This window comes from Budorcas taxicolor, chromosome 14 (assembly GCF_023091745.1).
Source record: "Budorcas taxicolor isolate Tak-1 chromosome 14, Takin1.1, whole genome shotgun sequence".
In the NCBI taxonomy this organism is placed as follows: domain Eukaryota; kingdom Metazoa; phylum Chordata; class Mammalia; order Artiodactyla; family Bovidae; genus Budorcas; species Budorcas taxicolor.
The window spans coordinates 50,258,697-50,271,829 of NC_068923.1; the positions used below are offsets into that span (position 1 = coordinate 50,258,697).

The 13,133-nt window shown below is 37.3% G+C and overlaps 1 protein-coding gene across 15 annotated transcripts in view; it reads right to left on the bottom strand.

Moving 5' to 3' along the window:
* Nucleotides 1-13,133, bottom strand: part of STAU2 (staufen double-stranded RNA binding protein 2) — a 315,973-nt gene that overhangs the window by 171,127 nt on the left and 131,713 nt on the right. For all 15 annotated transcript variants that reach the window (XM_052651501.1, XM_052651499.1, XM_052651497.1 and 12 more), the window contains one exon: nucleotides 2,736-2,796. In XM_052651501.1, coding sequence (XP_052507461.1) covers nucleotides 2,736-2,796 — 61 coding nt within the window. The remainder of the gene's footprint in view (nucleotides 1-2,735; nucleotides 2,797-13,133) is intronic.

Here is a 13,133-nt window from a genome sequence, read left to right on the forward strand (position 1 = left end):
AGGAATTGATTAAGTAGAAGACACTTTAACCTAAAAGCTATCATACTATGTGAATTTAAATTATTTTTTAGGTAATGGAGTCATCATAGTGATCTACTTTTTCTTGTATTTAAAGTAGCTAGGAGCTGGCTCCAGAGGACTCAGGGGTTCTACTACACAGAACCCAGGGGTTCCACTATCACAGAACCACACTCTCTTCTCAGGAGAAGAGAGACAGTTAACTGTCAGAGCTGGACCGCCCTCACTGTCCGCGGTAACCTGGGCAGGGCCCACTCAGAGAACCTCTGTATCAGCTTTCTCACCTCCACAATACTGGGAAGGGGCCAGGGAGCATTCTTCTTTCAGATTTTGAACCACTGGAGACCAGAGCAAGTCCTAAAGTGCTAACATTTGGTTAAATTTTAAGGATGCTTCAAACAGCTTATCATTTCCAACATTATATTTAAAGCAAATCTTTTAGACATTCTTACACATTCTTTCTCATCAGTGAAACTCACTGGCCCTTTTGTGATATTTCTTCCCCTACTTGCAAAGGAGCTCCAAATCCCTCAGAAAGTAAAATAATAATAATAATAATAATAATAAATCAACAGACGTAAAGATGAGGGTCAAATTACCACTGTTTAGTGATGGAGGCTTCAGGTCATCTATAATGTGCTTTCATGTTAAAACTAACAAATTAACAACTACCTGACTTCCATATTTAAATATGTAATGTTTATGTTCTCTGAAAAAAAACTAATGTCAAAAGTAATCATTCAAATACAAACCATACATATTCTTTGGTCACGTGTACATACAGAAAAATCTGAGAGATAAGTTTAAGAAAGACATTTTTGGCAAGCCTACACAAAATCATAGAATTTTTATTATAAAAATGGGGTGGGGGGAAGAAGGCATGGAAGAAAACTAACATTCATTATGTGCTTACAAAGAAAGAGCCCCTGTTCTAAGTACTTTACATAAAACTGAAATCAACTGAATGTTTCTCACATTCCTTGATCAAATAACTATGTGCTGTGCTTAGTCACTCAGTCATGTCCAAGTCTCTGCAACCCCATGGACTGTAGCCCGCCAGGCTCCTCTGTCCATGGGATTCTCCAGGCAAGAATACTAGAGTGGGTTGCCAAGCCTTCCTCCAGGGTATCTTCCCAACCCAGGGATTGAACCCAGGTCTCCCACACTGCAGGCAGATTCTTTACTGTCTAAGCCACCAGAGAAGCCCAAGTAAATACAACCCTCTATATTCAAACAACAAAGGAATTAGAACTCTCTGAGAATCCTGAACTGATTCCATTTTTCCTTTGGGCAACGTGCTGAGCCTATCACATTCATCATCTTTACATACATAGACAAAAGGCCCAGAGTCATACTGAATTATTTAGATTATTCCCAGAAAATAATTCATGAATACCATCGCCTCACTGAAATAGTTTTTTCAAGAGGCTAGTTTTGATAATCCAAGAATTCAATTCTCATAAGCAGGCTCTGATAAGAATTGTCACAAATTTCATTATACATCGAAAGATGAGCTCCTAATATGAAAGAATACTCTTCATGACAACAATTTACGTATTTAAGCTAATTTAGCTTCTGAAGGTTATCAGGAAGAGAACTGGGGTTAGAAATGAGAGAGATCCGACTTTACTGGGGACTTCACTTTGCCAGGGTCTTCACTGGCTGGCTGTTTCATTTTACTGATTTACATTAAAATGGTCACTTCAGTGAAAACAGATGCTTTGGGGGAGAGGCAGGGTGGAAGTTAAAAATATCTACACTTTCAATGTAAAACAGCTTGATCATGTACCTTTGAAAACAGAAATACCTGATGGATTTTTACTTTTATTCTTTTTAAAATTTTTTGAAGAGCTAATTGGCTTTATTCGATGATTCATGAATCAGGCAGCATGCTATCTAGCAACTAGAAGGATTCTCCAAACACGGGTAATTATCTTAGGTGAGCAAAATTTGCCTGCCATCCTAAAATGTTTCTCTGTGACATGTAGATTATTTTGAGCTGAAAACAATCAAGGTCCCAAAGACTCAAGAAGACCCTTTCATTTTCCCATTAACTACTTAGAAGTATTTAGTTAGAGGATTCACTCCAGGAAGGGAGCTATCACCATAGCTCCCTTCTCCCACTTCAGTAGAACTGAAGTGGATTTTTAAATGATGATATACTATTATGTGGAATAAAATTGTGAGCAATTTTATCCTTACATTTCTGATATTTCAATTAGTAATTTTAATAAAATACCAACAATTCTAATGACTCAGCACAACCTAAAAAATGTGTACTACAGTGTTAAATGAAAACACACTACAAATTTTTGTCTATATTTTAATTATGTAAAAGTGTCTGTGTGCGTACCTAAAAAAGTAGAACTGTGGATACAGTTAATGCTGGGTTATATTGGACTGGTAGATAACTGTTTCTCTTTCTTGATTCTTTTCTACTGTGATAATGTCACAATAAAAACAACTTTAAAAAAAACAACATCATCACTTTATGGATAAAATGGTTTTCTGTCTGCAATGACTTAACCATGTTAAAGATATGAGTCTCTCTGTCTTCTCTCAGTTGCAGGAAAGCAAACACCACAACTTCCTGAAGCCTTCAAAACACTGAGCATAGCATCTCAGGCCCAAAAAGACCCAGTAAATTCCCAGTGAGGGACATGTCATGGAATCACTGACGAACACCAAGTGTAGCTAATATAAAGGTAGAAACTTACTGTTATTTGTTGGTTCAGGAAACCCAGCCTTTGGACCACTCCATCCTTTGTTTTCCCCTGTCTGGAAAATTAAACCAATTGTTTAAATTCAGGAAAGAAACTTAAATTCAAAAAAAAAAGTTAATCCTAATTAATAAAAATAGGGTACAGGTTATTTTGTTCATCCTCTCCACTGCTGACCCCAGGACCATGAACACAAGAATCACTAACAAGAACTATAACATCTATCCCTTTTCTACATTCATATCTGTTTCTTATGCCTCCTGATTTTATCTATTTAAACTTACAATTTACATCAAGAAAGCCTCATATTTAGCATAATGTTTAGTATATATATTATGTATAACATGGGCTCTATCAAGGTGGTGAAGAAGTAAGTAATTTGTTTCCAAACAGTAAACAATAATCATTGCAAGTGCTAAAGTAACTAAAAGAGATTTTTTTATCACTTCTGAAGTTAAATTAATGATAGAAATATTATTATGTCTGTTCTGGAAAAGTCCTGATAAGGGTCACTGAATACTGCTAAAGACAGGTACAAAAAATTGAAAACTAAACCCTAACTCTAAGCAAAATCTGGAATATCCTGGCTTTTACCAGATGATTTGGTCAACATTTAGTGTAAAATACACTCTGAGGTCAGATATTTTGAAGTAGTATTTTAATCAAATTATAAGTGACATTAACTGGTTATGTTCTCTTTTGTGGAGTACTTCGGGGTGGGGGGAGACATATTTCTTTTTATAATTGTTATTTTATATTATGCTATCAGATGTCAAAGATCAAATGGATAAATTAAATCCATATATAAACACAAACTGCTGCTGCTGCTGCTAAGTTGCTTCAGTTGTGCCCGACTCTGTGTGACCCCATAGACGGCAGCCCACCAGACTCCGCTGTCCCTGGGATTCTCCAGGCAAGAACACTGGAGTGGGTTGCCATTTCCTTCTCCAATGCATGAAAGTGAAAAGTGAAAAGTGAAAGTGAAGTCGCTCAGTCGTGTCCGACTCTTAGCAATCCCATGGACTGCAGCCCACCAGACTCCTCTGTCCATGGGATTTTCCAGGCAAGAGTACTGGAGTGGGGTGCCATTGCCTTCTCCAAACACAAACTACATTTCTAGCAAATAGCTTGCAACTGTGAAAGGGTGGAAGAGAAGGTAACGTGTGTCAGTGCAGATACACGTAGGTGGGAAGGCCTGAGGAGACGCCCACGCACATGTTCTCTGTGAAGCAGGAGACAGGATCATAGAGAGAAGGGGGCGCTGAGGGAGGGAGGGAGGTTATAAATCTAAGGAAAGTGTACACAGGAAGGAAACAGTCTGGGAAAGAAAGAGCTCAATGATTAGAAGAATACAGATCCTCAGGCATTTGAGGGCTCAGCTGAAGTTGGTAATAATATATTTAGCACTTCATTCCTCCTTTTCTCTCCTTCCACTAACAACCAAAGTTATTTAAATATTAGGTTTTATTCCCTAAGCCTAATTTTTCTTCAACTGAATCCCAAGCCTGCTGCTCTCTGATTTCTATCTCAACACTCTAATGAAACTGCTTTTCTAAGGTTTCTGCTTTAACATGACAGAGTAAACATTAAGAGTAATCTCTTCTCTCTCCCCAAACAACTCTAAATTGATAATCCAATAATCCATAAACTCTCTCTCCTTCCCTCTGCCCCCAACCTCCCCTGAATATGAAAGGAATCAAGAGAAGAGATACGTCAAAATCTGTAACATGGAGAGTAGATTAATTATAACTAACTTAGCAGATGTGGGCCAGCTGAAACCTCACCTGCAGAGCTAGAAGCTAACAAAGAGCTTACAAAGAGTAAACTGATTTGTGCTTCAGGACCCCAGAAAGCCTCAGGAATCAGAAGCACACCTGGTACTTCTAAAGATGAATCCTGGATGAGTATGAAAATAAAAAGATTGTTTGGAAGTCTTTCAAATGTTATGAAATTTCCAGGTCACTTCTGTGACCCCCAAGGAGACAAATTTCCTAAAATACTGCCTCTTCAGAAAGGCCTAAAACAAAGAGACTCTGGACACCAGGTACAGCTGAGAATGGGATGGATCTATATATCACACTGAAAATAGAGATGGATTCCAAAGGTACATCCTAGAAGATAAGATCCTCAGCTCCCTTTATCACTGGGCCTCTAAAGACAATCATCAGTCTCCCAATCCACAAGGAATGGTGAGCATAACACAGGGGACAGAATAAAACCTCAAAAAAGGGTTTAAAAAAAAAAGCTCTCAGAGAGACAGAAGTATTATACCCATTAAACAAGAACAAGAGGTTATAAAAAGGAAAATTCTGAGAATGAAGAATAGCTCTGGGAAATAAAAAACACAGTAGCCAAAGGAAAATATTTCAAAGAAGAACTGGAAGACACAACTGAAGAAATCTCCAGTAAACAGAACAAAAAGAGAAACAGAAAAGAAAAAAAGGAAGGAAGAAGCAAAAAATCACTCTTTAGACTAACAGGTATCCTAGAAAGAAGCAAGAGCAAAAACGGAAGGAAAGAAATCATCAGAGAAAAAATATAAAAGTTTCCCCACTTTTAAACTACATGAATTTCTGGATTAAAACCCAAACACCCAAAAACAATTTATCAAAGAATACACAAATCCAGTCAATCACTCAAGAAATTTCAGAACTTCTGAGAAAAGATGTGAGAAAAGCATCACAAGGGAGAGAAAATGTAAGTTTCATAAATTGGCTAAAGAATCCAAAGACTTTGGAATTTCAACAGTAATGCTGAGAGGTAGAAAACATTGGTACAATGCCTTCAAAACTGTGGAAAAAATATTTCCTATTTAAAATCATATCTCAGAAAAACTACCAATTAATTGTGGGGGAAATATAAAGATATATCAGAACTACAAGGTCTCAAAAAACTGTATTACTCATGCATTCGCTATCAGGAAATGATGAAATCATGAACTCCATCAACACAAGAAAATAAATTAAGAACAAGGAAACTGTCCAGAAAGCAGGCAACTCAACAGGAGAGAGGCAAAAGGAATTAAAAGGGAAATTGTGAAGAGAAGAACCAAAACACTGGGTCTTCAGCAGATCTATCAAACAAACAATCCAACATAGAAGAGGAAGATAAAGAACTCCAAGAAAGAAAAAACAAAGACACTAAACAGTACATGAAATGTTTACTTGGCAGAGGGTACAGGGATAAGTTAGAGAGACACAGAATACTATACATGTTGAGTAAGAAAACTAACTTCGGTTTTCAAAGCAGGAACTCAGATAACATCTAAAAAGAAAAAAATCAAGAAACTGCAGTGTAAGTTACTAACAGTACAAAATAACAGAACAGCTAAAACAGGTAGTAAGTGGTTGCCTCTGTAAAAGAGGTAACAGAAACGGGCAGTCCCAGGGCAGGACAGCATGGTTTTTTACTATAAATCTTGAGTCTTTATATCATTAATCTTGAATGAGTCTTGACTTCTTATACATATATGAGTATTACTTTGAACAATATATAATAATCAAATATAACAAAGAATGAAGCACATGCCAGTTATATCTTGATGTTATATCTTACAAACTCAAAGTTGTAACTAAAACCCCATGTAATTGAAAAAAAAAAACAAGATGCAAGATCAGTGTATTTTTTAAATAGTAAAGAGTGTTCTGCTCTTCCTTAGAATGTAGAAATGTAACAGTGACTCAGACAATGTAAGAAATCATAACTTTTCTCAAACCCATCAGAGATCTGAGATTGTAAAGCAAACAAATGACATGAATTCTAGAGAGTGACAAAGCCCTCTGAGGCGAGGTTCAGCTCACAAAATATTTCAACATTGGCAAAGAAGAAAGAGATAAATATCAAAAATATTGGTAAGAAGAAAGCAGATGAAATGTTAATGAATTCTAAAAGACTGTGAGGGTCAGCATAGCAGTTTATAAAAATTAGGAGGAACTCCGGAGAGTTCTTTTCTATGGGCTTCCTTTGGGAAGTCAGGACAACTGGATGGATACAGCAGAGAACCAAAGAGCCCCACTCAGTGGTGCAGGTGTGAAGCAGAGAGAACAGCATAGAAATTTGCACACTCCTCTGGAGAAGGAAATGGCAACCCATCCAGTACTCTTGCTTGGAAAATCCCATGGATGGAGAAGTGTTGTAGGCTACAGTCCATGGGGTCGTAAAGAGTCAGATACGACTGAGTGACTTCACTCACTAGACTCTTCTTTTACACAAAGCAAACAGCACAAGCTACAAGAGAAAAGGGAGAAACAAATCCTGTCTGCCTCTGAGATAAGGCAAGAAATTTTGTTGCTCCAAAAGCTAAGGCAAAGACTCACTGTTTCTGCAAAAAGATCAGAAGCAAAAGTTACCTGCTCCCAGGAAAAAAAGAAGTGGGTGAAAACCTTGAGAGCGAATCCTTTCACCAATATAAAGCAGATTTCTGAAAATGCTGGGGAAGGGGCTGGAAAACTCTACTGCAGCTAAGACAACCTATAGTTCAAAAGTAAAGTTTGAATCAAGTGGTAAATGGAGACTAGTTCAAGATTTACGTATAATAAATGAGGCTGTAGTTCCTTTACACCCCGTGGTGCCTAATCCTTATACTCTATTGTCTGAAATTCCTGAACGAGCCAAATATTTCTCAGTAATTGATTTAAAAGATGCCTTCTATTCAGCGCCTTTGGCAGAGGAAAGTCAATTTCTATTTGCCTTTGAAGACCCTACACAGCCAGCTTCTCAGTTAACCTGGACAGTTTTGCCCCAGGGATTTCGTGACAGTCCTCATTTATTTGGACAAAGTTTGTCACGGGATCTACAAAACTTTAATAGCTCTGAAGCGGTGGTGTTACAATATGTAGATGATATTTTGCTCTGTGCTGAGACAGAGGAAGCTTGTTCGCGAGCCTCAGAAGATTTCTTAAACTTTCTGGCAGGCTGTGGTTACAAGGCATCAAGAGAAAAGGCTCAGCTTTGTCAACAATCAGTTAGATATCTGGGCCTAATCATATCAGAAAGGACTAGGGCCATAGGCCCTGAGAGAATTAAGCCTATACTAAATCATCCCCTACCTATGACTTTAAGACAATTGAGAGGATTTTTGGGAATCACAGGTTACTGTTGCATTTGGATTCCGGGTTATGGGGAACTTTCCCAGCCTTTACATAAACTTATAGCTGAAACTCAGCAGGCCCAAACTGACAAACTAGTTTGATCACCAGAAACTCATAAGGCTTTTAAGGTTCTTCAAACTGCTCTCCTGCAAGCTCCAGCTCTGAGCTTGCCCACAGGGTCAGAATTTGTTTGTCACTGAAAGGAAAGGTATGGCCTTGGGAGTTTTGACACAACCCCGAGGGCCTCACCAGCAACCTCTTGCTTATCTAAGCAGAGAATTAGATGTAATTTCACTGCCTAATGGTAATTGTGGCAGCGGCTTTATTAGCACCTGAAGCTTTAAAAATAATTAATGGACGAAACCTTACTGTACTGACTTCTCATGATGTGAGTGGAATCTTAAATTCTAAGATTAATATTTGGATGACAGACAGTAGGCTTCTTAAATACTAGTCATTGTTGTTAGAAGGACCAGTAACTAAGCTTAAAGTTTGTGGAAATTTAAATCCTGCCACTTCCCTTCCTGAGAAGGAAAATGAAACACTTGATCACGATTGTTCTCAATTCCTAACTTTAAACTATGCAGCTTGGGAAGAACTAATGGATACCCCATTAGACAATCCTAACATGGAAATATTTACAGATGGCAGTTCTTTGTTCAGGATGGAAAGCTTAAAGCAGGTTATGCCGTGGCGACTGCTGAACAAGTTTTGGAAGCAAAATCTCTCCCCATCTGGATTACAACGAAGTGGGAAGTATCCTGCAGAGGACTGGGAAACTGATTTTACTCATATGCCAAAAGCTAATGGATATTCTTGCTTACAAGTTTGGGTAGATACTTTTACTGGATGGATTGAGGCTGTTCTCTGTAGTGAACAGGCTAAGGAGGTTATAAAGATTCTCTTCATCAGTGGAAGGTTTCCCGTGGTGGACATCTCCACTTCAAGGAAAAGACTTTCTCCAACTGTGTGAATACCTTCGACAGCAATTACATGCGATGCCTCTCCTTCATCTGATGACATCTACCAACCCTAAAATGGACTGGTGCAATACATTGCACTTTACCTATGGACTTAATGTGTCTTTTAATTTTAACTTGTTTTAATGACTTACGTTGCCTTACATCTGTAACTGTGTAACTAAATTTGTTTCTAGCCACATGAAAGCTTTTAAGTTACAAATGGTTGCTCAAACTCCTGCTACTGCTGCACCTTCCTCCAGCTACTACTTGGGGCCCCTGGATCAGATATCCTCATAGGAGGATTAGGAGAATATGTTGCCTGTCCAATTTAGGGACAATGCCCCTTCTCAGCTCGGAAGCAGTTCTGGAACGAGAACGATGCCACTTTTCCCTAGGCAACATAATTCTCCTAAAAGAAAAGGGGGGAATGAGAGAGTCATTTCCTAGGCAGGTTGATAAGAAGTCTAGGGGTCCCCAAGGAGAGAGGGGTCTGGAATTCTCAAGGAGGAAGAAAGGACAAACTTTTTTTTCCTTCTCTACTTAGGATTATAGAACAACAATGTATTCTGCCTGAGGACAGTCTCTGGATTAAACCTTCTGGCTAATTCTGTAAATTATGGGAGTAGACCTGCTCTTTACAAGGATTATATAACAACAATGTATTATGTATTCTGCCTGAGGACAGTCTCTGGATTAAACCTTCTGGCTAATTCTGTAAATTATGGGAGTAGGTCTGATGAGGTCTTTACAACCTCCAGACATTCTTTTGATTTACTGGAGAGTTTATAACTCCATTGTTAACACTAGCAAGGGGGTACTCTTTCTATCCCCTTCTGATGCCTATGTCAGAAGCTTTCTCTATCTCCTTTATACTTTAATAAAACTTTATTACACACACACACAAAACAAACAAACAAACAAACAAAAAACAAAAGTAAAGTTTGGCTATCATGGAGAAGGAGGTAGAAACATTAGGAAAAAACCCACTTCTGAGACTCAGGCACACAGAGTTTGAAGAATGAAGCTGTACAAGAAAATCATGAACTATGCTTTTATATCCAACATAAGCCTATAACCAAATAATAAGCAACAGCAATTGACTAGGAAGCATAGATATATCCCTCACCTCATGGCATAGCAAAGAGAGGACTGATGAAACCAGAGGATGGTGCAGAAAAGTTGAGGAAAATCTTCCCAAAACCTCACCCCACACAAAACAAAGACAGTGGCAAACCAAAGCTAAAGGAATCTGAAGTTAATAGTGACTGTGGAAACAAAACACCCAAAATGAGCTTAACTACCAACTAGATTGATGCCACCCTCCATGTTAACAGTCTGACAGAAAAAGAGACATGCCTGTTTCTTAACATAAGTACTACTTAACTCTGCCTTTACTGCTTCTCAATACACAATGTCCACTGTTCATTCAAACACTATAAGCCACCCAAAATTGCAAAAATAAATATGTCAAATGATAAAGAAGTCAATAAAAGGGAGGCTCACGGGTGGTGGTCGTCGGGGGGGAGATATACATACACTTATAGCTGATTTATGTTGTTACATAGCAGAAACAAATACAACATTGTAAAGCAATTACCCTCTGATTAAAAATAAATGAATGAAAATTAAAAATAAGAAAACAAGTCAATAAAACAGAGCCCAGAGATGACCCAAGTGCTAGAGCAACTCTAAGAAATAAGTTTTATATATCTATGATTAACAGGATAAAAGATCTAATGAAAAAGGCAGACAACATGCATGAATATTTGGAAAATTTCATTAGAAAAACAGAAACCTTATAAGAAAAGCATATGGATATCCTAGGGGGGAAATACAACAGATTAAAATTAATATTGATAACATTATTAACAGATGGACACACCTGAAGAAATAAGTCGGTAATATGACAGATAAATTAACAGAAATTACTCAAACTGAAACACACAAAAAAAACGGAGTGAAAAATGAAAAGGAACAGAAAATCCTGGATCCATAAGACAATACTAATGGTCTAACATATATATAACCGTAAACTCCCAAGGAGAGAGAAAACAAGGAAGAAGAAATATCTGAAAAGGAAGATAATAGCTGAGAAATTGACAAAAATTTTTTAAAAAACAACAAATCACAGATCCAATATATTCATATTCATTAAGCAGAAAAAATACAAAAAGGAGAAGAAAGGGAGGAGGAAGAGGAAGAAAATGAAGAGACAGGGAGAAAAAGAAAAGGAAGGAGGAGAGGAAAGAAGAGGAGAAAGAAGGGAAAGAATCAAATTTAGATACATCACAGTTACACTGCTAAACTAATAAAAAAAGGACATTTCTGAAGGCCTTTAGAGGGAGGAAGAAAGCATATCAAGATGAAAAAGAAGATAATTACAGCAGACTTCATATAAAAGGCTACGCAAACCAGAAGACAATGGAATGAGATCTCTGAAAGTGCTGAAAGAAACAGAAAAACTCAGAATCCTATACCCACACAAAAGTAACTTCTAAAATGAATACAAAATAAATTTCTCATCAAACAAAAGTTCACAGAAACCACTGCCAGCAGACCTGCTAATACAAGTAATATTAAAGGAAGTTCTACAAAAAGGAGTATAATACCAGAAAGAAATCTGGATCTAAACAAATGAAGAGTATTGAAAACGGTAAAAATGAGGTTAAATGTATTTTCTGTGATTCTAATCACTTCATGGGAAATAGATGGGGAAACAGTGGAAACAGTGGCAGACTATCTTTTTGGGCTCCAAAATCACTGCAGATGGTGACTGCAGCCATGAAATTAAAAGACGCTTACTCCTTGGAAGAAAAGTTATGGCCAACCTAGATAGCATATTCAAAAGCAGAGACATTACTTTGCCGCCTAAGGTCCGTCTAGTCAAGGCTATGGTTTTTCCTGTGGTCATGTATGGACGTGAGAGTTGAACTGTGAAGAAGGCTGAGCGCCGAAGAATTGATGCTTTTGAACTGTGGTGTTGGAGAAGACTCTTGAGAGTCCCTTGGACTGCAAGGAGATCCAACCAGTCCATTCTGAAGGAGATCAGCCGTGGGATTTCTTTAGAAGGAATGATGCTAATGCTGAAACTCTAGTACTTTGGCCACCTCATGCAAAGAGTTAACTCATTGGAAAAGACTTTGATGCTGGGAGGGATTGGGGGCAGGAGGAGGAGGGGACGACAGAGGATGAGATGGCTGGATGGCATCGCCAACTCAATGGATGTGAATCTGAGTGAACTCCGGGAGTTGGTGATGGACAGGGAGGCCTGAAGTGCTGCGATTCATGGGGTCACAAAGAGTCGGGCACGACTGAGCAACTGAACTAACTAACTAACCACACAGAGAGAAAATTGACTATATAAAGTGAAATTAGTAACAATGAATTATGGGTTTTATACATATAAAGATAAGTAAAATGTATGACTACATAAGAGGTCAAAGAGAAAAAAGTGAACAAAGAATAAATAGAATAAATAGAAACAATTAGAAAAATGATAAGTTTAAATCCAACCACACCAAAAGCTACAATAAGTGCAAATGGTCTGATCACTCCCAACTAAAGGTAGAGATTGTCAAAGGGTATTTTTAAAAGCAAGACTCAATTACATGTTTTCTAAAAGAAACCAATTTAAACACAAAGACACTGATAGGCTAAAAATAAAATGGTGGGAGGAAAATACCCCATGCAAACCCTAAAAAAAATAAAACTGAAGTGACTATATTAATATCAAAGAGAATTCAGAACAAGGAATATTACCAGGGATGGAAAGAAAATCACATAATAATAAAGTTGTAAAGTCATCAAAAAGATGTAACAATCCTAAATGTATATGTATATAACAACATAGCTTCAAAGTACATAAAACTGATAAAATTGAAAGTACTCAAATTTATAGTTGGTGACATTAGCACTTGATAAAAGAAGTTAACAAAATCAGAAGAGACACAGGACTTGAATGAAGAAACCAAAGGGAAATTAGAACACATTTTGATGAAATGAAGTAAAAACTCAGCTTCTCAAAATTTGTGGGCCAGGGCTAAACCAGTACTTAAACAGAAATATATATCACTAAATTCTCAGATCCACAGCTTAAGCTTCTGGCTTACAAAAGTAGAAAAAGAACAGAAAATTAAACCCAAAGCAAATAAACAAAGGATAAAATAAAGAACAGAAATCAGTAAAACTGAAAACAAAATAACAGGGAAAAAAAATCAATGAAATCACAATCTTGTTTGAAAATAATAAAAAAAAAATTACAAACCCCTAGCTAGATTCATCAGGATAAAAAGAGAGGAAACAATTATCAATATCAGAAATAAGAGAGAAAATATCATTACAGA